Source organism: Esox lucius, chromosome 9 (genome assembly GCF_011004845.1).
Source record: "Esox lucius isolate fEsoLuc1 chromosome 9, fEsoLuc1.pri, whole genome shotgun sequence".
Classification (NCBI taxonomy): domain Eukaryota; kingdom Metazoa; phylum Chordata; class Actinopteri; order Esociformes; family Esocidae; genus Esox; species Esox lucius.
This window is the reverse complement of record NC_047577.1, coordinates 18,264,522-18,290,879: the sequence shown is the minus strand read 5'-3', so window position 1 is coordinate 18,290,879 and position 26,358 is coordinate 18,264,522. Positions and strand designations below refer to the sequence as shown.

General features: G+C 46.8%; 3 protein-coding genes across 3 annotated transcripts; 1 reads left to right on the top strand and 2 right to left on the bottom strand.

The window, feature by feature from the left end:
- Nucleotides 1-1,194: 1,194 nt before the first annotated feature.
- Nucleotides 1,195-9,068, bottom strand: capn9 (calpain 9). Its single transcript, XM_034294018.1, has 19 exons — nucleotides 8,717-9,068; nucleotides 7,302-7,371; nucleotides 6,904-7,022; nucleotides 6,667-6,800; nucleotides 6,339-6,507; nucleotides 5,857-6,026; nucleotides 5,639-5,716; nucleotides 5,237-5,397; nucleotides 4,928-5,085; nucleotides 4,555-4,763; nucleotides 4,319-4,355; nucleotides 4,145-4,225; nucleotides 3,877-3,934; nucleotides 3,592-3,656; nucleotides 3,427-3,495; nucleotides 3,258-3,336; nucleotides 1,941-2,057; nucleotides 1,583-1,641; nucleotides 1,195-1,441 (listed from the first exon to the last, which is right to left on the bottom strand). The coding sequence occupies exons 1-19, from the start codon at nucleotides 8,921-8,923 to the stop codon at nucleotides 1,415-1,417; spliced, it is 2,067 nt and encodes a 688-aa protein (XP_034149909.1). The 5' UTR covers nucleotides 8,924-9,068; the 3' UTR covers nucleotides 1,195-1,414.
- A 379-nt stretch (nucleotides 9,069-9,447) lies between these two features.
- Nucleotides 9,448-13,766, bottom strand: taf5l (TAF5-like RNA polymerase II, p300/CBP-associated factor (PCAF)-associated factor). Its single transcript, XM_010889233.3, has 5 exons — nucleotides 13,405-13,766; nucleotides 12,769-12,910; nucleotides 12,408-12,512; nucleotides 11,174-11,919; nucleotides 9,448-10,820 (listed from the first exon to the last, which is right to left on the bottom strand). The coding sequence occupies exons 2-5, from the start codon at nucleotides 12,905-12,907 to the stop codon at nucleotides 10,023-10,025; spliced, it is 1,788 nt and encodes a 595-aa protein (XP_010887535.2). The 5' UTR covers nucleotides 12,908-12,910; nucleotides 13,405-13,766; the 3' UTR covers nucleotides 9,448-10,022.
- Nucleotides 13,767-13,828: 62 nt separating this feature from the next.
- Nucleotides 13,829-25,023, top strand: nup133 (nucleoporin 133). The gene is made up of 26 exons (XM_010889232.4): nucleotides 13,829-14,058; nucleotides 14,161-14,276; nucleotides 14,938-15,041; nucleotides 15,248-15,352; nucleotides 15,551-15,682; nucleotides 16,032-16,202; nucleotides 16,300-16,455; nucleotides 16,702-16,772; nucleotides 17,175-17,322; nucleotides 17,598-17,748; nucleotides 17,970-18,127; nucleotides 18,302-18,393; nucleotides 19,130-19,299; nucleotides 19,483-19,577; nucleotides 19,906-20,130; nucleotides 20,222-20,344; nucleotides 20,536-20,635; nucleotides 20,798-21,046; nucleotides 21,510-21,643; nucleotides 22,017-22,175; nucleotides 22,309-22,444; nucleotides 23,210-23,328; nucleotides 23,516-23,596; nucleotides 23,716-23,780; nucleotides 23,871-23,959; nucleotides 24,774-25,023. The coding sequence occupies exons 1-26, from the start codon at nucleotides 13,931-13,933 to the stop codon at nucleotides 24,908-24,910; spliced, it is 3,414 nt and encodes a 1,137-aa protein (XP_010887534.2). The 5' UTR covers nucleotides 13,829-13,930; the 3' UTR covers nucleotides 24,911-25,023.
- The last annotated feature ends 1,335 nt before the right edge of the window (nucleotides 25,024-26,358 follow it).

Below are 26,358 nucleotides of genomic sequence, written 5' to 3'. Positions count from 1 at the left end.
CTTTGCAATTTTTCTCTGAGAAACTCCTTTCTGGTATTGCCCCACTATTTTTTGCCACAGCATTGGGGGAATTGGGGATCCTCTGTCCATCTTGACTTCTGAGAGACACTGCCATTCTGAGAGGCTCTTTTTATACCCAATCATGTTGCCAATTGACATAATACGTTGCAAATTGGTCCTCCAGCTGTTCCTTATCTGTACATTTAACCTTTCCGGCCTCTTATTGCTACCTGTCCCAACTTTTTGGAAATGTGTAGCTCTCATGAAATCCAAAATGAGCCAATATTTGGAATGACATTACAAAATGTCTCACTTTCAACATTCGATATGTTATCTATATTCCATTGAGCATTATAAGTTTATGAGATTTGTAAATTATTCCATTCCTTTTTTACTCACAATTTGCACAGTGTCCCAACTTTTTTGGAAAAGGGTTTGTACGTAGATGTCGGGTGCCATGTCACAAGAATTTCATTGTGTAGGATGACGCTGTGTTATTCAGTACATTTGACAAATAAACTTGAAACTTAACACTACAGTTATGTTTGCCAGGATAGAAACAACCATTTAAACTGGGGCATGGCCATTGTTAACTTAACTATTTTGAAGTAGTTAGCTTGCAGAGATTTCTTATGGGTTAAAGAAGGCTCGCATGATTCATTCAGGAGAGATCAGTCAATGAATTGTATTTGTGAAAAAACAATCTACAATTGCCAGTGGCTGTATATTGCTAAATAATGATTTTGTACCTTTTCAAACCACAGACTCTGTCCCAGAGTAGTAGTGGTCTAACTCAATACCATGCAATACAGCACTGCATCAATGCGCCCAGGTGTTCGTCATTGTTGTTAGCCAGGGAACAACTATGATCTCAGTATGTGTGTGGCAGCGAAAACCTAATGGTTGAGGTAGTTGTGTGATACAAAGCAAAAAGGCTTAGTGAGATATGTAGTGTGATACAAAGCAAAAAGGCTTAGTGGGATATGTACGGGAGGTCACCCGCCTCAATCTTCAACTGTCTCCACTTTGAGAAACATTAGTCTGAATTTGGAATATTATTAGACAATATCTGAATTATTGGTCAAAACATATTTTTATTTTGTTTCATCCCAAATGAAGAAATCAGTTGATACATGATGCCAAATAAACTATCAATGCAAGCCTATCATTAGAGAAACACAAAAAGAGCTATTAAACATTTTATCTAAAACAGTTTATTCTAGGGTAACATATAAGACACATAAAACAAAACAAATAGCTTGTTAAAAAGTTATGTCTTTTACGCATGTAATATAACTACCTAAAATCATTCCATGGTGGAGTGGCTGGTAACAAGATTATCTGCCACACATATTGCATCCCGAGCCTTTGGTTTTATTGTGTTCTTCTGGTTTGAACTTTAGTTTGATCCTCGTTAGACATTCATGGAGAGGAGGAGGAACTGTAGAGACAAAATGTGGCAGTCAAGAACAACTCGTGTTTTGGTAGGCACACTGGATGGAGTTTAGAGTGTAAACAAACATATATCATATTAAACATAAAGCATGTTATCTTTTTATATTGCCTAGTCAATCAATTATACCTGCACAATGTTCATATTCACCACCCCTTTGTTGTTTTTGTCCATTCCCTGGAAAACCCCTGTGGCAGAACAAATACAATTTAGCTAAAAAAAACACCACAACATTTCACTATTTCTTTCAGAAAGCATGTGTTACTGCTAAAAACCATGTAACATGAGAATTTACATCTAATTTGGCATTATAGTCCTTTTGGCTTATGATCACATGTAGACAGAATGCCACAATCCGTTTTCTAAAACAAATCTACTTTTCCTAACTTGTCAGTTTCCTTATCCAGATTTGGTACATAAGTAATCAAAAAGGAAAACTGAGACTATTAGCTGGGTTCAATAGACAAAATGCTGGTGCAATGCTTACTGAACATATTCTCCAGGCGCACGATGCATGTGAGGTAGTCGTCAAAGTCAATTTCGTAGTTGTCATCACCAAACCTCAAGGCCAGCAGCTGTAGGAGCTTGTTGTTCAGATTCATGCCTTGGATGTTGGAAACATGACAATATTAGTAAGGCTCTGACTCACACCCTAGTCAAACCTTTATGTTTTTGATCCAGAAGTGTCTTTATCACGTCTACATTCATTTCAAATTATAATGTCTATTTTGTTATGACCCTAGGAAGTGGTGTTCATTGCATTAGCTGTCATCATCGGTTTTCATGCAACGGGTGTTGAAAACCACCCAGCACATCACTGGGGCCCAGCTCCCAGCCATTGTGGACTGCTGGGCGCGCGGCATCATCAGAGACCCTTCACACCCATGCCACAAATGTTTATTTGCCCTCCTACCATCAGGCAGGTGGTACAGGTCTCTTCGTTCCCGCACCAGCAGGTTCAGGAAGACCTTCTTCCCATCTACTGTCCCCCTGCTGAACTCTGTGACCCATCACTACCCACACCCACCCTCCCACCGCTTAGTACTGCCTCTCAGGGACCTTGTGGCACTACTTCCTTGTACTACTTGTTCACCTCGGGAACCTCATTGCTGCTATCCCCGCATTTCAGTTGTACAGACTACCTTTCACCTCCAGCTTGCTCAATTGCACAATCAGAATTGCCATTTGTACTTGCATTTGTCTCATAACAGAACTATTAATTCCTACTTGCACATACATAATACTTAATACAAAAAATGTCTGCCCTCCCCTATTTGCCTTCATTGCTCATTTAGAATTGTCTTTTTGCACTGTATTTGCCTTCATTGCACATCTGTACATTCCACTTGTAACATACACTTTAATACTTGTATATTTACTTCTATTTGCACTTCTGGTTAGATGCTAACTGCATTTGATTGTACTGTAATCGTACTGTTCAGTGACAAAGTTGAATCTAATCTATTCTAATAATGGCATTAGTTAATAGAGATCCTACTAAAGTCAAAATCAGATCAAATCCTTGTGCGTTCCTATGATACCATTCTATTGTTGAGATAAGACATTCTATGCAAGCATTCTTATTGTTGATATATATGATCCTATGCTAGCATTCTACTACTGAGATTTGACATTCTATGCTAGCATTCTATTGTTGAGGTATAAGATTCTATGCTAGCATTCTACTATTGAGATATGAGATTCTATGCTAGCATTATACTATTGATCCATATGATCCTATGCTAGCATTCTACTATTGAGATGATATATTGCTATTGCTATGCAGCATGCTGAAGTCTCTCACCTGCTGCTTTGAGAGCTAATCGGAGCTCATAGGTGGACATTTTCCCTGAGCGATCAGTGTCAAAAGAGAGAAATAGAACCTGAAAAATAAACAATAAACAACATAATCAAAACCTTTAATAATGTTTGTTACTGTAACCGACAGGAATATATGGTACTCATGTACTTACAATCCATTTCTTCATTTTTTCCCAGAAGACTTTGAACTCCTGGAACTCAAGCTGCCCAGAATTGTCAGCCTGGATTGATCTGTCAAGGCAAATGCATTCTACTAGTGGAAAACAAATATTGAACTCCCCGTCTCACTACAGACAACTAGAACCAGTGAAGGATACATCCATCAGGTTGATGATACTGTGGCATGTGTTCAGACTCACGCCATCAAACTTGATTTCTTTCCCTGAAGGAAAAGAAAAAGATAATAAAAAATATTCATATTTTATAATCAGTAAATCCTTATAGTATAACTCCACTGACCTAGTGTGCAAGTTAAGTATTTTTTCTGATTTCAAGCATCGTTTCTACGTATGGATTTGCATTCCCAATATATTTTATCTGCTCTTTGTGGTAAAGTCTAGGTTGTACGGAAGAATAATTGATGTGACTTGCGGGCTGCTTACTTCTGCTCAAGACCCCATTCAACACCTGCTGAAGCTCCACGACGGAGACGGCCTGGTCCTATGGAGAAAAAAAACAGACGGATCATTGAACTCTTTATGACCAACAGGGGGAGCCCAAGCTCCATATCAGCAGCAGTGATTATTTCAGGAAGGTAGGGAAATAGGATTGATCGTTGAGGTTTTTAAAGAGGAACGACACATTTACATGTTGCCAGTTGTAACAATGCTCAGCTCCTCCTAGCTTTCATTAACATTCGTATTTTCTTACAGAGCCGGAAATCTTTTCAAACAGCCTTCGAAGTCCCTTCTCCTCAGCTGTCTCATCCTTTGGTAGACTGGGCATTGGAGGCTGAGAAACATACACACCACAATACACCATTAACACTTAGTGAAGGGCATCACTGACTGGCAGTTTTGGGATATTCACTAGCACAATACTTACATCTGGCAGATCGGCGTCAACTTTGTTTCCCATCTCTCTGTTAATGACATTCTGCAGTTAGTCACAAATCTTACAATGAACGACAATGAATAATTAGAGGGCTACAATCGATGTTAAATGTCAAATCAATATTAATCAAATTGCCTACAGCCATCAAGGGCTTTCATTAAATCTACCGCTTTATCACCTACAGGCTTTAAACTAACACTGATTCGCTTAAATGCACTTTGGCGTACATGGCTTCGGCTTCCTTCTCGGAGAAGACGCGGATGAGAAAGTCAGCCTCCTGGTGGGCCTGGAAGGTGGTGGGCACCAGGAGGTAGTTCCCCGGGGGAAGGTTGAAGCGCTCAGAGATCTCCCTCACGTTGATGTAGGTCTTACTGCGGGCCTTGGAGCCGTTGTAGCGGAAGAAGTCCTTCCCCAAGTGGTCCACATCATCAGGGGCCTACGCGAGAAGAGAGACGGAGGCAGTTTTTTTTTATTTTTTATAACCTTGGGTATTTCAATGGCGAACTTCGTGGGCATCCACGATAGCCATAATTGTTTCAGAGGTACCGTGGAATGGAATTTGAAAGCCAGCGTGTTCCCTCTGCTTCAAGCCTCTCTGACCTCATAAATAGCAAAGCCGATGGTCTCCAGGTCAAACCCTTCCTTCCTCAGTGCGCGGCGGTTCTTCTGCATCAGGGCGATGATCACGCTGCAGTGGTCGCGATGATCGTCGGTCTCTTTCAGGGTCAGCTTGAACTGAGGGTTGGTCCAGAACGTGTCTGGGGAGAACAAGTTGAGATGCGTCACACTGGGAGGTTCCGAGGGACAGACATTTTTGATTTAAGAAGAGGTAACGATCTGTTCGGGTGGATTAGGCATTTGAGTCCGATCTAATTCATGCATTTCTATGGCAACGTTTTGGCCCCTCACCTATGAAGTTCCGGCAGCCGCCGGCGGTAGAGCCGCGGATCCAGTTGCCCTCGAATACGTTCACCTCCCACTTGTGCTTGGTGTCGTCTGTCAGGGCGTCTGGAGTAAGGTTGCAGATTTCTACCTTGTCGTAGTTGGCCTTGAAATCCTCAAACTCCATCCTGAAATAAACACACTGCTATCAAGTCCCCTTTCACTGTAAACGGACGTGTCAACCAAAAACGTGTCTCTGAAGAGCCCCAGGAAACCTCTATCTCAGACCAGAGTTACTGACCTGAGGTGTATTCTTTACTGTGGAATTCGTAACCGGAGGAATACATATAGTGTACATAAGATAATATATGTCTAATAATATAATTAGACATATAAGAGTTACTGTGAGAGTTGCAGGCTTATACTAACCAGAATTCACCGTCGTCCATGGAGTTAAGAAGAATGCGTTTTTTCTCAGAACTGTCGATTATACCCCACTCTTTAGCGCTGTGAGACAAATAAAAACACTTCATAAAAACATGTCGACAGGGGCCGAGCGGAGCCACCCTCCCACAACACACGGGGTACGCAGATCTGTATTTCTCTTTAACCCAGTGCCATGGTGCTGGACATTTTACAGGACTCACTTGTCACTCCAGGGCCCGTTCCATTCCACCTGTCCCCAAGGGTTCCTGATGCGGATCAACCTGACCGTCCCGCCCCTGTATTTGACTTCCTCAATGCCTGTGATGGAGTAGGCATGTCCCTTCACCAGTCCTGTGGTTGTCTGGGCCTCCGACTCGGCCGAGCTGGTGATCTGGAGAGAGGACGGAACGTATCCTACTCACTGTGACCTGAACCGATCCAACATCTGAACATCACACCTATTCTGAGCCCATTGGAGATACATGACTGGGTCTATGGGTCTTGCATTACTGTTCAGGAGTCTTCCACCGAATCAGGTTCAAGAGGGCTCTAAACTCAGATAACCTCTCGCCTTCTAAAATGACCAGCGAGTCCATGGGACAGACCTCTCGCCTTCTAAAATTCAAAAAGGTGCAGGTTCAGGATTTGTCCGAGGCTTAAACTGCCACGGTCACCTCATGCCAACGGCTGTCTGGTCCCTTACGTCAATGGAGCAGCCCATCATGGAGCCTCTGTCGTGGGCCTTCTTCAGGATGTTGAAGAGGTCCGCCGGAGCGCTCTTGGTCTCGTACGTCTCCCCCACACCGCCCGTGAAGTCCTCCATAGCCTCCAGGGTGCTGCCTCCCTTCAGGGACTCGTAGCTCCCGTTTAGCCTGACAGAACATGGGACCGGGGGTGAGGCGGGGGGGTGATATAGTAACTATGAAATGGGGAGTTGTTTTTCTTTCATTTGATCACATTTGGCGGAAAATGCGTAGTTGCACAAAACAGTTCTTTTAGTTTGCATAAATGTGTTTAAAGTGAACACGTACTTGGCATAGGCCTTTTCTAACAACGCGCTCCAGAACTCGTTGCTGGAGGCCGAGTGGACCAGCACCAGCCGGTTCCTAACAGTGGGAAGTCTGTCGTCCACCACCACATCCAGCCATCTGTTGTGCTGCCAGAACTACAGGAGAGAGAAAGAAAAGCAGGAACGATAATCCACATTCAATCGATAATAGTGATCCAGAATATGAGGCAATGGTTTACAGTGATGCAGTGGTACACACCTGGAAGTGGAAAATGCCAGCGTAGCTGTGGTCGAAGCCCTGGTCGAGGGGCACGACTCTAGCAAATGTCTCCTTATGGAGGGTCAGTGAGGCAATGGCTGCCAGCAGCCAGCAGTCCCCTGAGTGACAGAGATGTGTCAGTAGCTACACTGTAAAAGCCATGTCTGTAGAAACTCACAAGTCCTGTGTCTCAGTTGGCGGAGCACGGTGCTGGCGACGCCAGGATGGGGAGTTTGTTTCCAGGACCTCCCACACAAGTCAATGCAGAAATAACTGTAATTAGTTTTGAATGTCTGCTGAACGGTGTGTGTTAATTTAACACCAGTCCCGCAATTTGCTTGATTCTGTATCATTCAGAAAGGCAAGCACATCTATGCACCTAAGAAATGTATACAAACCTAGTGCCCCCTGACATATGTCTGTCCTGTCGGCTCCGTCGACTATGAATTGGGGATCCTTGCAAAGCTCCTGTAAAGGAATAAGAGCAGGTGTAAGATGCTTAGTGACTGCGTAGAGAAACAGGTTTTGATGGAGAGTCAGGAGTGACTCCGCTGGCTTGGGAAGGTGTGTTCACATTCCTGGCCTCTTACTCAGTCCTCCGTCGCTGGAACACATACTGTAACAGAGGCAGGTGGGCAGGTATTCATTCACAGGGAACGCCCGAGACAGGTATGTGTAAAAATCATAAACTAGGATGTCAGTGGCATCTTCCTCATTTTATTCACTCGTCAATGAGAGTTTTTATGGATTAAGGTAGGCTAATTTCCAACACAAATGTTACATCTTGAGAAACAACCACACGTCTTACAAAGATGTAAAATTGCACGCCAAAAACATCCTCTGCACGCTCAGCAACAGTTATTTTGAGTATGTGATCCTGACCAATAGGACGTCTCACTGTTCGAAACACACCACCTTGTCAGAATTTGTAATTAACAACGTAATGACGTCCATGTTTTACCCTAATACCACAGCGCTGTATTTGCTCATGCAGTGACAATGCCATCCAAACAAGTGTCCTTGTCAACAGTCACGTTTCCAAGCACTTTAATTAAAAGGAAAAGGTACATGGTGTTTAATGATGCATCACTGTGATCTTATAAAAGTGATTTGGTTTCTTATAGTCCTCCATCTTTAAAAACTGGTTGTTTTAACATGCACACTGTAGGTGGATATTGCATTATCAATGTACTAATTGACAAAATACTGAAATCATTTTGGGGTCAAAATAACTCTTTAATAGATAAATACACAATGCAGGATCAGCATTAGCAAATGCATTGCTTGTCTGTGGGAAAGTACAACACCTATTTAAATGCCCTGGAGTGAAGACTGGATTTCCTAAGTCAACCAACACTCCTAGAAAAGCCAATACAGAAAACAGTCAATGCGTGCTTCAATGTTACGTTCCAGAAGACGTAAGTAAGTGCCTTACCTGCAGTCTCTTCAGCTTTAAATGTTTTAAGAAATGTCAAGAAAAAGGGATTTAATTATATTTAAGTCTCTGGCTATGACATTTGTTTCTTGCAGAACTGGTTTTAAACTGGTGGGTGGATAAAAGTGCATTGTCGACAGATGAAACTGACCAGGTTTTAAGATTTGATGCAACCACAAAACGCTACATAAGGCTTGTACTACTATGTACTTTCACATTGCCGTGTCTGGCCTACAGAACCAATGTGAACTCACCCAGGCCATTCATTCACTCTCATTGCTCAACAACTGACATAAAAGAAATTCACTGTGAACGCTTCCGTTCTTTCAGTCACATCAGCTCACTCACGTTAGGCCATTTCTATTGCAGCTTACATACCCCAGGTCTCTTCCATTCAAAGTTGAGGGGCACGCTCTGGCTGTAGTAGAGAGACGCGTCGCAGGCGGGGAAGTCAGGGTCCTCGAACAGTTTCTTCTTTTTCAGACACTCCTGCCTCAGCTGTTCAAAGGTCTTCCCATCTGACTGCGTGCTGATAGCCTGGTCGGGCTTCCCAGTCCCACCGGCCAGGGATGAGAAAGCGGGCATTTTGAGGGGTAACGCTACACGGACAGATGGACAGTGTGTGTGTGTGTGGGTTAGGGAGAGATGCCACTCGTTTGTGACAGAGAAGGTGTTGTCGTTTGGCCCGTCCTGTGTTTGATGTGTATTTGTGGGCTGGGGTGACAAGCCAGTTGGGTGAGTGCAAACATCCATGTGGCTGGATATTCATGTACACACCCTTTAGAGGGAAACCGGTTGGTCCTCTCCAGGGCCGTAGAGCCATACCTCGCCCACTTTCCCTGTCCCACTGGTTGTTATATCGTCTCCGTCTCGCTCCGTCATTGGGCTTGGCTCATGGGCCGGAGTAGGAAGAATTCATTCCGGCTGACAAGTTGGCGATAGAATGTTTTGTGGAATGTCAGGTTTTTTAAATTGACAGTTATTGACAAGGGCGTGTTTGATATTCTATCAACTTATCGCAGGCAAAGTTAGTTTAATCTTCATTATTGTATTGTGTTTCATCTTTATGACTGTAACGTGAAGCAAATATAAAAACACCAAAGACCAAATCATTTTCTTACCTTTATCAATAACCAGAAAGACAAACATGCAACAGGGTGAAATATCTTAAAGGAAAAACAGTACTGTCAGATATTCAAAAAACAATATTAACATTACATATTAGAACAATGCCACTACACAGTATAGTAGGGAAAACTTAAAGCTGTATTTACTCTTACATTGGTAGCAATTCTGCACTTAATAGCATAACAACCTTACCAGTTTAGGACACAATCTGGCAAGTGAAAGTCACTGATTTATTTAACAATTCAAGTAACAATATTTTTAAGCGCTTTATCAGATCAGTTTCTCAGATCATTTCTGATAATTCTTTATCGTTCTGATCACGTCAAGCTAACATCCTACATGGAAATTCTATTATGATGGGAATCTATCAGAAACATCTGCCAAGACCCAAATGTTAGTGGCAAAGGTGTGAATAAGAATACTCCTTGAACTAAACCTCTGATTGGTTAAAGAAAAACATTTGTCTCCACGGTGACCATGTGTGAGGTGAGACGTCCAGACAACTTTTAACCCAAACTTCAATACGAACAACAGACCCGGCGAAAAAACAAAATGGCTACGGTTCCGGTTTCTCCTGTGCTGTGCCTGTCACCAGGAGCAAGTTGCAGGCCATGAACTGGACGTTGAATATGCTGTTGGTGTTCCCCGTGTAGAGCCCGACCATCTCGCTGGACGATCCATCTGCCGGGGTCGCCCCGTGGGAGTTGCGGACATCCCACACCCTGACGGAGTTGTCCATGGAGGAGGAAGCCACGAGGCTGCTGTCCGGGCTGAACGACAGGCTGGTGATGCTGTCCGTGTGACCCCTCAGGTCCTTGACCAGGGCGCCCGACGCCAGGTCCCACAGTTTAACCCGCTGGTCCTCGCCTGCCGATGCCAGGTACTTCCCGTTGGGCGCAAAGGCCACGGACAACACCGGGCCCCGGTGGCCCGTGAACAGGCGCACCGACGCCCCCTGCTGGGTGCTCCAGAGGCGCACCGTCTTGTCGGTGGAGCCCGTGGCTAGGTAGTTCGAGTTGGGGTGAAACTTGACGCAGTCCACATCCGCCAGGTGGCCGGCGTAGATCCTCAGGGGGTACGTCCTGGAGAAGGTCCAGAGGCGCGCCGTGCGGTCGTGGGAGCCGCTGGCGAAGTAGAGGCTGCAGGGGCTGACATCCACGTCCCAGACCGGGTAGGCGTGGCCCTGGTAGAGGGCCGTATTGGTGAAGCTACACAGGTCCCAGTAGCGGACGGTCGTGTCCTCGGAGCAGGAGAGCAGGCCCGAGCTGTCTGTCAGGAAGGCCGTGCGGAACACCGGACCGCTGTGGCCGCGTAGGGTCTTGATCTCGCTGCCCGAGCCGTCCTCCTCCTCAGCCTGGACGGGCGGGGAAAACACATGTTAACATATTCCAAGCTGGCGGCCTTGAGCTGAGTTTACGCGGTAACGTTCTACCATCGACCGCCACGCCATTTCTCCAACTTAAGTGGTTCTCCAACCTCTCCGGGGGGGATCCTCTGCCGTCTCGCAATTCTGCCGTAACCCCGGAAAAAACTCATTCAAACGGGGCTCGATGATTAGTCAGCAATTTTATTCAGGTGTGCTAGCCTAGCTCGGGAATGAATCAAACCCAAGGAACGGCCGCGAGTCCCCAGGAGAGGGTTGAGAACCGGAGATCTAACCAGTGTCCTACACCTAAAACAATCCCTGACTACAGAAAAGCCCCTCACCTCCTCCAGCACGTCGCAGGACAGGCGGATGCGCGACACGTCGGCCCGGTGCGACCGGGCCTTGAGCTTCCTGGCCCTGAGGCTCCACAGCTTGACGGCCGAGCTGTCGAAGCCGGCGGCCAGAAGCCTGCTGTCGGCCGACACCTCCGCCGTGTTCAGCAGCCGCTCCGTGTGCTGGAAGGCGTAGAAGCACATGGTGGTGAGCGACGGCGGGCCCTCGCGCACCCTCCTGATGGAGTCCTGCAGCGCCTCCAGGGCCGCCTCGCTTTGAGGAACGCCCGCCGGGACCTCCACGCCGGCTGCCTTTCCCCCCTCGGGGCCGTCGGCGGCAGCCGCCGAGGCCGCCCCGGCGCTCGCCGTCCCGTAGAGCTGGTAGTCGGTGCGCGGCGAAGAGGTGACCTCGACCTGGATGTGGGTGCCGAGGGCCCTGCAGAGGGCGCCGTTGTCCTCGCTCTGCAGGTAGCGCAGCAGGTAACTGTAGGCCGGCTCCGTCAGGTGCACCACGTACTTGTGGTCGAGGAAGGCCAGCAGCTTGGGGTTAGTCGCGACGTCCTGCTGGGTGAGGACGTGGCGGAGCTGCTCCACGGTGGACCGCTGCTCGGCCTCCCCCAGGAACAGACCGTGGAAGCGGCTGTAGAAGCCGTCCACCGCCCCCTTCAGGCTGCACCGCACCATGCCCAGGTGGAGGTAGACGAAGAGGGGGAACAGGATGCAGCTTACCTCCTGGCCCCAGGGCACTTCCGCTTCTGGACCCGAGGAAATGAACAATACGAATGAGTTTGGCCACAATTTGATGTCCATGTTGACAAGTCTAGTATTTACTCTGTTTAATTCATCATGTGTGAGAATGTTTTCTGTCAAGAGATATTTGAAGTTGTTTTGACACTATGGCGCTGTATGTAGGGGTCATAGGCCACATGTTTGAGGAAGCGCAGGTGACGAGGACGAGTTAGCACTGGTTAAAAAATGGGTTAACAGCCATCACTATCAACCACTTAAACAGCACTACTGTACTGTAGCAAAGTTTTGTGAGCAAGTTTATATCTGTAACCCTTACAGTTTTGCATTGTAAATAAATGTACATTTCACCCAGATGGTTTCTTTGGACGTGTCATGAACGTCACTCTCCTGTGCAGTGGCGGTTTCATAGGCAATCACCACAACACTTAGCGACAAACTATTAAGGATACTGGCACAGGGACAAATGTTTTAAGTCTGTGCAACTGCAAAGTACCTGAGAGAAAATTCCGTAGTCTGGAGAACTGTGTCTCGTATTGTTGAGGGTCAGCCTGGCAAGGGGCAGCTGAGACAATGTTTGGACATCCTGACTCAGTCTGCACTGCTCAGAGAGAAAGAGAAAATGATTAAACAATTAACTTTTTTATACAGATGTGAACCTTTTTTGCACTTTAAAATTACTTTCATGACAGGACAGTAAGAAGCAGAGGGAGACTGTTTGTATCCGACCTTATGACATGTGAAGACATATGCTCCAAAGACCACTATTAAAAACCTCTCAGAATAACACTTGACACAATTTAATGGCAGATATTAGCAGGTGATGAAATCAGTTAGCTGCCACTTTAAAGCCTCACCTGTGATGTTGGCAGCCATCTCCTCTGCAGACTGAGAGAGTTTCACTCCCTTTAGGGAACTTTCAGTGTCAACATACTGCCTCCGCTTCAAGTATTGAGCTACAGTGTGCTGGATCTGTTCCGTGCGTCCCCGCTTCATAGCCTGGGGAAACATTAACCAAAACAAAACCGTTTACCAGACAAACTGACATGTTATAGGTACTGTAACGTTGACTTGCTGTACAGCATTTCCGTAAACGTGTGCTTACTAAAAACACTCTTTTAGAAATATCGGTCAAATATACATATACATCTAAATCAGTTCTACGAGAAGGAGCTTTTTGGTTGACACTTTGTCCACGAAGCGTTAAATAAAACTCAGTCAGTTCTAGTAAGATCACCAAACACCACCATATGGTGCAAACCAGGGAGAATCATGAATCATACGTCCGTGAGAAAGAATGCATAGGCCAAATGATGCACTAAACCTCTTTAAAGCAAAAAAGTGTATTGCAGTCCTGTCATTAGCGAGCAGCGGCTAACGCTAGCTTGCTTGCTAGCTAGCTAGTAGAAAAAGGACCACGGGGCCCTTTCTGAACTTTTTCGCGGGATTAGCGTAAAAACATTTTCGGCACAAAATGCAATTTAGACACTCACTGCATGTCGTTTCGATATCCGTCGTTCTCAGTTTCAGATAATAATGAGATTATATTCATGCAATATTCCTGTTGTTTATCATAAATATCCCAATGCTTTTCGTCGCAACTCCATCCAGCATGTCGCGTCCACCCCTTCCATCAAATAGGCTGCTTGCTCTCATTTTGGAGTAATCGATCGATTGATCTTGCCTGAATGTGCACTAGCAACATTTATCTTGAGTTCTGTGTACTGACACACAAAAAACATGATGTACTGAAACAATCAAAACAAGTAACAGATCACTGTTGATATTCATTGAAGTGATTACTTAAAAACGACATTTGTTCTGACTATTTTTATAGACATCCCGTTACACAATTCAACCACACCATCTAGTGTAGGAACTTCGTACTGCGAATACGAAGTTGTATTTCATGACGTATATTTGATGCGCCTAAAGTTGTGTGAAGTGCGCGCAAAAATAAGAAGAGCTTGAGAGAGTCTGGAGCACTACAATTAATACGCGTTTAGGGGAATCGTTAACATGTATTCCCCCCGTGCCACCCCCATTTCGGGCCGTAGGCAATCCTCATGGGCGACCGGTAGAAAGAGTCTCACCGGTACACCAACAGGGCTTCTTTTCTCCCCACGTAGGACATCGTTAGCAGCGAGGTGAATGTCCATGCCTGAAAATCCCACAACTACCAACAATGTGCACGCCACTCGTCCATTACAAGGTTTTTACACAACTGCGTTTGCTTTCTCATTTTACAGGTCAACCCCCACTCGGGTGCAGAGTTACTCAACTTCAGAAGCTATCCATTTCGATGTCCAGACGTTTGGCTCTTCACTACCAGTCAAAGTCATGGAAGCATTGACAATGGCCGATGGTAGGCAGTTGACATTTCCATGTAACGGTTATAATTTGTGACATCCCTTTCTCTAGTAGGTTGTACATTTGTCTCTGTGTCATGCACCCACCCTATACTTTTGCTAGACTGCTGTGTGTGTGTGTGTGTGTGTGTGTGTGTGTGTGTGTGTGTGTGTGTGTGTGTGTGTGTGTGTGTGTGTGTGTGTGTGTGTGTGTGTGTGTGTGTGTGTGTGTGTGTGTGTGTGTGTGTGTGTGTGTGTGTGTGTGTGTGTGTTAGGTCTTACTGAACGAATGGGGACCAAATGTACCAATGAGTATAGTAAAACCAGAAAAAATTGACCGAATTGGGACCTTGCCGGTCCCCGTGAGCCAAAAGTCAATTTCCGGTTTAGGGTCAATTGATTTTATAGTTAGAATTGGGGTTTCTTTAAGGTCCAGGCGTTGTTGGTTAAGTTTAGGGTTAAGGTTAGGCATTACATCTAGGTAAAGTTTAGGCATAACTGTTACTTTATCAAGGTTAGGTTTAGGGTTATATTAGGGTGAGGGTCAGGTTTAGGGCAAGGGAGCATGCAATTTCTATTTTCTGGTCCCCATGAGTGTAGCTGTACAAACTTGTGTGTGTGTGTGTGCGCGCATGCGCACACAATGTCACAGTATGTGCTTGTGTTTGTGTCCCTCAGCTGATGACCAGATCTCAGTAAAGGTGGAAGATAGTGGCTGGGCTTGGATGGTATGTGGAGAGAGGCTGATTATCTGGAAGATATGCCAGACTGCTGTGGCCAAGGTACAACAGAGGTTTTGAGCAACTCATGCTAGTAGAACGTCAGAAAAACAATGTTGTTCCTCGCTGGTTGAGTAATTCTGTGTAAACACCTACTTGAAAAAATTGTCTTATAATGAAATCCTGTCTTACAACACCTTTGCGCACGTCCCATTGTAACAAATGGAATCCCATAGAAATAACCAGTCTCCTTCCGTGTTCTTTCCTAGTGTTCAGTGTGTAAGGACCTCCAGCTGCCCACCAGTGAGTATGCCTACAGTGCAGATCTAATCGCCATATCATCTCCCAGCCCCCTTGAGACCGCCACTGTTCAGGTAGGTTTTGAAGCACATCTGAGCATTGAATTGTATTATTTTTTTTTGTAGCTGTTATCTGGAAACCAAATCACTCTCGCCTTGGGTGTTCACTGCAGCCCCCCTAACTAATGGGTTGATTGGTTACTACCTACCATAAATAACAAACTAACTGAACTTTCCAATGTCACTGTTGTTTATTATTGGGGTTTTTTGCAGTCCATCTTTGTCATTGCGGTGTCGCCAAATGGTACTGCTCGCTTCTGGCCCAGCTTGGCCCATGAAGGCAACTACAGTGAGACTGTGGCGGACACCGGAGACAGTCTCTGCAACCTGGTTGTGGCTGTCCGGGTAAGTTGTAAATTTAAGGTCTTCGTTTTCAAACTGCCACGTTAATCACAGATAGTCATGACAACTTGCTGTATGTATTTTACTAAGTGATTGCGATTCACCATCAAATGTAATGCTAGGCCTGTGTAGAACAGTGTCTCTTGAATTACAGGCAAGGCAAGTTTATTTGTAAAGCGCATAAACGGGGCAATTCAAACTGCTCTACATTAGAAAAAAAATGATACATATATATTTGGCATAGAAGACAAAGCAAACAAATAAACACCACCATTGAGATTTTAAATATACCTCAACTGATCAAAGCTGTTTCTCCTCTGCATTCTGTTTCTTCCCGCATCTCTCCCCTTAGGGGGGAAGTTTCATCGTGTCCTCCTACACGGGCCTGATGTTGCGTCTCGGTGCCGACCCGTCCGGGAAGCTCCAGCAGAGAGCGCTCCAGCAGGGCCAGGGGGTGCTGTCTGGCATCGGGCGGCGGGTCTCCAGCCTCTTCGGCATGCTCGCCCCCCCCACCAGTAACACCGTACGTCTCTTCCGCCGCTCTCCCCCGAGTCCACCGACATCCAGGTCGGTGATGGACTCCGCCGTGAACTGACCGACCCTCTCCTTCCTCTCCTCAGCTGCACAGTGTGCTGTGGGTGGGGGAGATGGACTGCCTGTACGCCCTGGCCTCGTCTGGGCTCAGTAAGTGGGAGGTGGACGAGGTGACTGAGCGCCAGGTGCTCAGCTGGGACTCCAGCCGGGCTCTGAAGGAAAGCGTTGCCGACGCCATCTGGGTAGGCATGGCGACGCTTTCCTCTCATTCACATGCTTTACGATTACGTGGCTTTTACTTGGGTGGCGTGACAGTTTGTATTGCTACACATTTGGAGAAAGCTGTCTGGTTAATTGGATCTGTATTAATATATACAGATAATATATTCCTTTCTGGAGCCATTCCCAGATAATTCCCAATCTGTCTTGTTTTTCTTTTACGCTTGTCGTATTTTCGGTCTGACCAATCTGTTCTTCCCACCACTCAGGGTTCCGAAAGCAACTATGAGGAAATAAAGGAGGGCGTGAACGTGACCTACATGGACATGAAACTGGGCCAGTGAGTATAGCTCATCATTCCGACCCATTGGAGAGGGGAAACATGGGCAGAGACGGTCTGCTGTCTGTTCACCAATTATTACACTGTATGAGTTCGACGAAGGAGGAAGATCATCCTGGATGTGACCTGGTGTATGGGAACCCTGTGCATCTATTTCAGTTTCATGTTCAGTTTATGTTAAGGATAATTGATAACCATCAATAGCAGCAAAAACAGTAATGGCAACAGCTAGTAGTAAATACATCGTTGTTGGGCGAGTTACGTATGACTTTATGCTGGGGTGGATGAGTGTGAGATTGATTTCCCATTCAAGACTGTAGGTTGTCAGGTGTTCAGCAGTCTGGTCATGTGTTGGTGAAGGCTGCCTTTAGTTGATAGACATCTCTTCTGTGTGAATCCCAGGGATGGTTTGGTTGTCCTGGCAGCAGCCTGGCACCCCGCGGACTCCCCGTGTTTGGCCTACTTCTGCCTCGTAACCCTACTCGACAACGGCAACAGCATTTCCCAGGAGTTGTCTGTGGAAGTCACCAAATACAACCCAGCCTTCCAGGTCAAGCCCCCCTCAACCTGCTCGCTGTCGGACTTCAACAGCGAATGTTCTGGCATTTTCTAATTCAGTTTGAAAGTGGCCAAAGGTTCCCTAAGTTGACTAGTTCTGACTCTGCTTCATGCATGGCAAACGTTTCTGACTTGGGAAAAGGGGTGTTTTATTGTCCAGATCGTATCCACAATATTCTCTTGCATTTGGTTGATACTACGTTTAGGAATATACCTTTTTTTAACTGGGCGGGGTTGACAATGTTTTCTTTTGGTTTGGTTCCTCAGAGTGAAGACGCCCTCCAGGCCACTCGGTTGGTGTTACCGCGGGCAACTAGCCCTGCAGCCTTCCTCTACAATGAGGAGATGGTGTTTGCCTGCTCTACCGTCACGGGCAGAGGAGGGCTGCCTGAGGAGAAGATCCCCTTCAACTCACCCGGTGAGCACTAGCTGTGTTAAGGACATACTCATCAACTGCTGTTATTGTAACAAATGTACACACTTTGCTGTCTTAATGTGTAATTCCACGCATTTCTAGATATGAATGAAATTTCCTGTTATTTAATGTCAATGTTTTCACTGTAATCTCCGTGCGGGATGAGGCAGGATGTGTTGACCTGACTTCAGACGGTCTTTTCCCGTCCTTTCTCAACTCCTCAGGCGACCGTTTGCGTGGTGGAGGTTGCTGTGCCAACCTGCCGGTGTTCTTTTCCCAGAACAGCGGTCTGGTAGCCGTGGTGGCCAGGGAGAGGGCCTCCATGTTGCCTGAGACCATGGAGGACTCCCTCTGCTCCTCCCTGGCTGGGGCCGGCCCTGAGGTAGGACGTAGGCGCCGATAAAACATTTAATCAAATTGCTATTTCTCAGGTTTGGGGTCCTCAGCTGGGGTAACTGTAAACCGACCTTGAAATTGGTGAACTAGCAATGTATTGATGACATTTTCATTGTTGATTAAATGCACATTGTTTCTAAGTTTAACTTTTGGTTTCAAGGCAACTGCTATGGAGACTCCAACCAGGATGGAGACTGTAGCTCACGAGGACAAAACCAAACTCCTAAAAGCAGCGTTCCTGCAATTCTGTCGGTAAGTCAGGAGAACAAGGATTTAGATTTAGAGTTAGGATTCAGATTTAGATCTGGTCCTGTTAGTTTTTTCTCTGTGAATGCAGGTGACTTATTGTTGAGTAGCTGTTACTCTCAAACTAGGACAGAGACGCTACTCTACTTCAGCTGCGTTACTCTATACCCGTGAATTATGTTTAACATCGTCACATCTGAGTGCACATGCTAATGCATTTTTTTTGAGCAAGAGCGAGGTGAGGTTTGGAATTAGCTAACTCGCTGTGTAGTACACCAACTAGCTAGCCAGCTAACAAGTCTGACACAAATGTAGTCGCTTTGATTCAGTTTTACTCTTTGTGGCTGCTGGTGTTAGACACAGGACTACAGTTCTCATTGAATTGTGGTTATCAACCCTGCCTTTTCCACTCGTCCCGTCAAGCTGAATCGGGGCTAGGGGGAGCTTTTGTGAATTGGATTAGCACTCAGGGTGGCAATCAAAATGACATCAGGTTTTCATGGGGATTTCCCTGAGGGAAAGTGGCTGGATCAGGTTCCTAGGGACTGTTCACTTTGCATTTGGAGTAGAGGGAGGGTTGTGTGTCGGTGTGTGCGTGTGAGCGGGTTTAATGGGTACCAGTAACCAATGCCCTGAGGTCTTTTTCAGGAATTACCTGGTGAAATGCTCCAAGCCGTAAAGTGTTAGTGTCGATTTCACCTACAAACCACACGAGCAGAACAATACTTGTCGCATCCCTTAGGAACGACCTTGTGGGGGCACAGACCATGACCAACGAGCTGTTCCCCCCCGACGGGGACGGAGACGGCGAGGAGGGCGGGGAGCTGGACCTGGTGGTGGCTCGTATCAACCTGGACCTGCTGGACGATTACCCCGCCTCTGACCCCCGCTGGGCTGAGTCTGTCCCCGACGGTGAGAGAGCGCCGGCGGTGATTCCTGTGGACCCAGTCCGTTTGGATTTCCGAAACACACTTCTGACTTCCAGGCAGAAACACCGACCCGGCCTTAAATTCCGTTTTTTCGGCGCCTTCCGCTTTCATTAGCGGATGATCCGCGGGGGGCTTCGGCTGACGTCTGTTTCTGTGTTGTGTCCAGAAAGTGCCGGGTTCCCCCTGACCTCCCTCATCATTCTCCACCAGCTAGAGGACAAGATGAAAGCCCACGGCTGCTTCATGGAGTTCCTGCTACAGGTGGGCCCTCCAGTATTTCTAAAGTCAGACTTGTGACTGAGCTACTCCCCATTCAGGAGTACAAATACAGAATGTTATGGTATGGCTGGGATAGCAACATTTAGTGAACTTTCTTTAAATTCCCCGGTTTTCCACAAACCCTTATTGGTTGGTTCCAGATTTCTGGCATATTCCTTTTGAGAGACCTCTGATGAGGATTTGGGGGGAAAGTCAGGGAATGTATTGGATGGAATGCAGTCGGAATTTTTACAGCCTTTGCTCGCCCCCCCACCCCCCCCCCCCCTCATTGAAGTCACGTTGTCATCCTCTCTCCCGCTCGTCCCCCCAGGTGGGTCTGCTGGATCGCCTGGGCCAGACCACCGTGCGCTCGTCCCCCATGGCCACGCGGCTCCTGCTGTGCGAGCACGCAGAGAAGCTGCAGGCGGCCATGACGCTGAAGAACCACCACGCCAAGCACGGAGAGCTGGTCAACCGGGCCATCCTCTGCGGCCTGAGGAAGAGCGACGCCACGCTGCCCGCCAGCCTCACGCCCGCCGACGTCTTCTTCAGAGAGGTGGGGGGGGGTGGGAATTGGTGAGCTCGCAGGCGGGCAGGAGCACAACACGTCGCGGAGTATGTCTGACACGTCGTGTGTGTGTGTGCAGGTGTCCCAGATCTCCTCTGTGTTCGAGTGTCTTCTGGAAGAGGAGGAGAGGACCCTGAAGGAGAACCCAGTGGACTCCGTGAGGTGGGCCGAGGTCGTGCTAACCGTCAACACGGTCATTAAGGTACCCCACCGCAGAATTCTGTGCATTTCATGATCACACCCAAACCGCAATCAAAACGGACAGGAACCGGAAGTGAAAATACATGGGTTATGAGACGCAACCGGGTGCCTCCGGCACGCAGAAGGCTCTGTGTGGGGTTATCATGGCACTTCTCGGTCAGTCTTAATACGCCTGTGTGTGTTACGATCCAGGACATGCTTCAGGCTGCTGTTCAGTACAGAGAAACCAAGGCGTCGCTGTACAGAGCGTCCGAGAGCTCCGCGGCTGAACCGGAGTATGTCCCGTGGACAGGTACAGCCTGTTAAACGCACGCACGCGCGCAAGTCGCTTTTTCTAAATGCATTGTCTTTAACTGTGAGAGCGTTTGTCCATTTGCCTTTAACGGTCCACCCCTTACCCTCTCCCAAATGGAAAACCATGGATACGTCTTCTTTATGAATCTCTTGCTCCCAGCGTCTGGTGGCGTGGGCGGCGTGCGCACCGTCATCGCCCGGCAGCACGAGGTGATTGTGCGGAGCGTCTACCCCCATGCCGACACGGAGCTGCGCGGCGCCCTGAACGAGCAGCTGGCGGCGCTACTGGACGCCCTCCTGGGAGGCTACGTGGCCCAGCTGAACTCGCTGAGGCAGGGCCCGACGGAACGCTACAACACCCTGGAGATGGAGTACACACAGCGCCGCTCCGAGCTGCTCGCGCCGTTACGTGAGTGGGGATAGGACACGTTGTGTGGTGCAGGCCATTTTGGCTCATGTAATTGCGGTGGGGGGGGGGGGGGGGGGGTTTACCAGATGAAGCCATTTTGGATCGACCACCTCCCGAGTGGCTCATTGGTGTTGCACCGGTCTTGCAGTGTGACCGCATCGCTGTGGCCGTAGCGTTCGAGACCCGGTCGGGCCACTGCCGGTTCTGTCCCGGGTCCCGTTTGGAGGTAGAAAATGGCAGGCTTTTCGTACAGGTTGCGGAAGAAACCTATGGCAACCTGTGAACTTCCCCAAACTGTAGGGCTGTTGTTAGCCATGACACAAGGTTGTCATTTGGAATTGGACACGTAAAAATTGGGGACCAAAGGGGGTTTAAAATATGTATCTTTATTGCATCCATTATGTCTAGTTGTGTGGCGATCCCACGAAATGTTCTTAACTCGTCCCTGACTGTTGTGTTCCAGTGGAGTTGGGTCAGTACCAGTGGGTGGCGGCACTAGCGGAGAAGTACTGTGACTTCGACATCCTTGTCCAGATGTGCGAGCAGACTGACAACCAGAACCGGCTGCAGCACTACATGACCAAGTTTGCCGACCAGGTAGGATGCGTCCACTCTGCTGTTCAGTCAGAGGGAAACTGTCAGAAGCGTGGGAGGTACTACCAGGTCTTGTCCAATAAGAACACAGATTGCCATTGCTTTGTTTTCCTACGGTGCGTCGTACTGAGCATGACCCAGTTGCCTGACTGATATTATCCGTCCTGTCACTTGTTAACTCAGTCCTGTCACTGTCACTTGTGTGTGTTTGTGTGCGAGTGTGTGATACACAAGGCTGGACTAGTGTGACGTACTCTGCGTTGGCAGCGCATGTCCTAAAGTGATGACGTGACACGTGACATGACTGTAGGGCAGAAGCAGGGGGATTTTTCACAACTAGGATTCCATTATGTTGAATTTATGTCCTCTCTTGTAGAACTTTGCAGACTTTCTGTTCCGCTGGTACTTAGAGAAAGGGAAGAGGGGCAAGCTGCTCTCCCAACCCATCGCCCAGCACCAGCAGCTGGCCAGCTTCCTGCTGTCCCACGAACACCTCAGCTGGCTTCACCACATCCACGTCCACAACTTCAGCAGTGTACGTTCACAGACACGCACGTGCGGATGGAGTATTTCAACCTTTTTCGAGCCTACTGACCTGTGTGGAAACAATAAGCTCACCCACACCGCTACGCCCGCTGGTTAATTCAAGTGTCCTTCTGTCTCCGTAGGCCCACAGGACCCTGTACGGACAGGCCAACATGGAGACGCGTTACTTTGTGAAGAAGAAGACCCTGCTGGCTCTGGGTAAACTGACTGCCCTGGCGTCCGACATGCCCGAGGCCGTGATGCAGAAGCAAGTTGAAGGTAAATGACTGAGTCCACTGGTGTCCGTTTTTCTGTAAAGCGTGCATTGTGCCCCCAGCTGCTTCTTCAACTCTTTGGTTATTTTTTTTGCATGTTATATCCCACTGACTTCTAGCTATTCCACTGAATTTTTTTGTATTTTATTCATTTGAATTATGCACCAATATGCTCATAACCGAGAAGGTGACGAAGGCAACTATAGGCTACAAAGATATGAGATGGCTGTACAGTTCCTCGTGAGGACGTTGAGGAAGCCGTTAGTGTGTTTTTGAGAGTCCGGTGTCTACAACTAGGTCTGGTAGTCATGGATGTATCTAAAGTGGTAGAACTCTGGAATGGAACTTCAACCAAATACAGCAGTGTGAATGATTCTGAAGCACTAAATGTGAGTGAGAAATCAGGATAAACATGCCAAAAACTGAAATCTGCCTTTAAAACTGAAACAAGAGAAGGGAAAACGTTTTGCCATAATTTCAGTTAGAAATATTGTGTCTGTCACAATGGCCAGGTATATTGTTTGATTGTGAAATTCGATAATGTACTTACAAAATATTTCAGACAGAAAATCAAGCAAGTTGATCGCAAAGTTTCAGAAATTGCTGTTTGTCCAGCCAGCCAGATAACACTATAGGTTTTCTGTTTTAATGAGGGCATTGCATCTCTATCATGATTTATTAGAAGTCCCAAAATAAGTAAACCGTTGCGAATATGTAATGTTTGAAGTTGAGCTGGAATATCACCTGGGTTTTCCTTGTCGTGGGACAGACATAGTGGAGCAGGAGCGCTTCTTACTGCACCAGGAGACTCTACCCAAACAGCTCCTGGAGGAGAAGCAAATGAACCCCGACACCATGCCCCTCCTCAGCGCTCACAATCTGATTAACGTAAGGGGAGGGCAAACACACACCCCCATACCGGCACATAATCCAACGCACAAACATGTCAGTGCGCCAGTAGACCAAACACACACCCCGCATCGCAAAGACGATCAACACAAACGTCGATCCCCCCCACTGAATACAACTCTGGAAAATGCCAATGGATTGACCTCCTTTTCCCTCCTCTCGCCAGCTGTACATCTGCGACGACAACAGACGAGCCAACGAGTATGACTTCAAGAAGGCCTTGGACCTTCTGGAGTACATAGTGGAGGTAGGCCATGCATACCACAACAAGCATTAGCTTAGGTTTAGGTTTAGCATTAGGTTAGATCAATCAGGTATTAATAGGGGTTCAGAGTTGGCTGACGCCGGGTCCTGTCTGTGTTGCAGGAGGACGCCGTGGACATCGAAGGACTGAAGTGTGAGATCTTCTGCAAGGCCCTCAAGAAAGACGAGTAGGAAGCGCACAAAGTATATTACGGTTCATTGTTAAGGGTTATTTTCAGGACTGTGATTGGAGTTGGTTTGTTTTTGTTGCTCACCAGCTGGTCGTCTGCTGACGGGAATGACGACCCTCTGGAGGCGGCCAAGGACAGCATCTTTGTCAAGATCCTCCTCAAGTTAATACAGGAGGGTAAGCAGCTGCTACTTCAATATGTTTTCGGGGCGTTTAATGGTTTGTTTTGATCGAGACGATGCTGGGAGTTAGAGGAGGGGGTTTTTGCAGAAAAGGAACCAGGTCGGATTCGAACCTTCACGGAGCAATGCATGTGCCCTGGAGGCAGCGGGACCGGCGGACCACCCCTGGTCAATCGGGCTTGTGGCTTTTCACTGAAGTCATAAGGTCATATCTTCAGAATCAAGTGTTCTTTGCAAACTTTAGGTATATAAATATTTAATAATTTTGGATTTTGAGAAATGTTGATGTTTTTGCCGGACCGCATAAGCGGAGCCGGCTAAGAAGGGCGAATGTCACTGACTGACTGACTGACTGACTGACTACCCCTTGTTAAATAGCATAGTGGTTAGAGACGCGGGCTACGGAACAACAGGTTCTGCCTCTTATAACAGTCAAAATGCATTATGCAGACAGAAGAAACATCGCTGGCTACAACTTTACGTAGCTACGTAATAGGAAGCCTGAAGAAAAAAGAAGGTTCTGGTGGGTATTAGGATATAATGCAAAGAGGCTGTACTAAAGCCCAGCATGTGTGCAGTTCAGTGGTGTTATGGTTAATGACGATGCCTTTCATGAGGGCGACCCGGTTCGATTCTCAAGAGGGTAGCCACGATCAACACATTATATTGCGGGCCGGCTGAACTAGGCTTGCCTGGTTTCTTGTTATTTATTTGCTTTGTCTCTGTTTTAAACTGGTGTTGATGTGGTTGCTGTGTTTGTGTTGCATGTGACCATACTGATATTCCTAAATCATTCTGAAAATTCTCAGGAATTCCTCTACAGACTTACCTTCCCGATGTGAAAGACCTTCTGCAGGTAGACGAGATGGAGGCATTGAAATCAAAGCCCACCTTTGAGTTTGTCCTACGGGCCAACTATGAACATTACTTGCAAGCTCAGATCTGACCTCTTTTAACACCTACATTTCCCAGGTTGCACTTTTTGTCTGTATTTCCCATTTCTGTTTGTTACAAAGATAACACAATGCATTTTCTAAATAAACATCATATTTCTGTTAAGTGTTCTATTGTTTTTATTTGGGCTGTAAGTTAAGACCTTTTAAGCTTTTACATAAACATGGTAACAAACAAAACCATTAACTTGTATTACCTTCTTACCTAGATAACCTGTAAAAGGCTTCCTTTATAAACATTTACAACTTTTTCATTGTTCATTCATTGTGGGAATACAGACCACAGGTTTGTTGTGGAAAACACCATGCTCTTACAACTGAGTTACACTGGACATGAGTAGACACACTGCCTGTGAAATATAGTTTAACTAAACCAACTCTGAATTCAAATGGTAAGAGTTAGCTGAGAATTTTGGTTCACCTGGCTAGGATCAGTAATCCCCTTACGAGAAATAGACCTCCAAAGGAACACCACTTCAAACGACCAACACTCAATTGCTTGACATGCCATAATAAGCTATTGAATTTCTGCAGCTAGCCATTGGGCGGCGTAGTCTACATTGCCAGCTGTATTGAGTTCTTGTTTAAATAGCAGGGCCTGAGTCCTTGACTGTCTATCTTGCCAGCCCTCCGAGCAGTCTGAAACTGATCCCCTTACACTGATGGCACAAGCAGATGGTCTGTGTCTTGTCCTAAAAATAGGAAATGGAGGTTAACTTGGGGTACAATAAATGACCATTTCCAGGTTCGTTAGGGGCTTTCAGTAGCCCTATATGGGGTGGACTTAAAGAACACTCAAAGAAACAGAGGGTATTATTTTTTTCAAACCTTCCCAATATTCTTGATTGACCATATCTAGTAAGTCTCATGAACGCTGGTTAACTTGGTTGGAAGTCTCACTGATCTTTGACATGTGGAATCCACGCTGCAGCATTTTATTCCGTGACTTACTGTCTGGCTTGTAGAATGCCTCCTTGGATGGTTGTGTTGGGCCATTGAGCATTTTCTAACCAGCGCTACTAGACCCCCTGGTGGTACTTGGCCTGTCCACAGGGGATTGGGTTGTAAAACCATTGACGTTGAAAATGATAGAGGCTACTAAATGCCACAATGCGGTAGAACAAAGGCAATGCCATAGAGGGCCTAGATTTTAATGTAGTCAACTGAGTGGGACTTTCAACTTCATTGGTTATTTCTTTCTAATGACCCAGTTGGAGTCTTGTCCAATCATGTCATCAGGAAGGATCAGCCAATAAAGTTGGACGTCCCACCCAGTTGACTACATTAAATGGGTGGAAACCTTCAATGGCAGTGCCATAAGCTCTCAGGCTCCATATTCGGAAGTAATTGGGATGCTTCCTCTATGTCTGTGGTTGTATATGGTTGGCATGGGAATTAAATGTGCTTCTGTGTTTGGTCACAATTACATATAGGAAGAATC

What these genes read in the sequence shown, in the direction of transcription:
- taf5l (XM_010889233.3), bottom strand. Translation starts at nt 12,907, where the DNA reads ATGAAGCGGGGACGCACGGAACAGATCCAGCACACTGTAGCTCAATAC. An exon ending in ACTACGGAATTTTCTCTCAG is followed by an intron (nt 11,920 to 12,407) that starts GTACTTTGCAGT and finishes CCTCGGGTCCAG; the next exon opens with AAGCGGAAGTGCCCTGGGGC. An exon ending in CCTGCGACGTGCTGGAGGAG is followed by an intron (nt 10,821 to 11,173) that starts GTGAGGGGCTTT and finishes CCGCCCGTCCAG; the next exon opens with GCTGAGGAGGAGGACGGCTC.
- nup133 (XM_010889232.4), top strand. Translation starts at nt 13,931, where the DNA reads ATGTATTCCCCCCGTGCCACCCCCATTTCGGGCCGTAGGCAATCCTCA. An exon ending in ACGTCCACAACTTCAGCAGT is followed by an intron (nt 22,176 to 22,308) that starts GTACGTTCACAG and finishes CTGTCTCCGTAG; the next exon opens with GCCCACAGGACCCTGTACGG. An exon ending in CCTCAAGTTAATACAGGAGG is followed by an intron (nt 23,960 to 24,773) that starts GTAAGCAGCTGC and finishes GAAAATTCTCAG; the next exon opens with GAATTCCTCTACAGACTTAC.
- capn9 (XM_034294018.1), bottom strand. Translation starts at nt 8,923, where the DNA reads ATGCCCGCTTTCTCATCCCTGGCCGGTGGGACTGGGAAGCCCGACCAG. An exon ending in TTAGAAAAGGCCTATGCCAA is followed by an intron (nt 6,508 to 6,666) that starts GTACGTGTTCAC and finishes ATGTTCTGTCAG; the next exon opens with GCTAAACGGGAGCTACGAGT. An exon ending in GAGAAGGAAGCCGAAGCCAT is followed by an intron (nt 4,356 to 4,554) that starts GTACGCCAAAGT and finishes TGTCATTAACAG; the next exon opens with AGAGATGGGAAACAAAGTTG.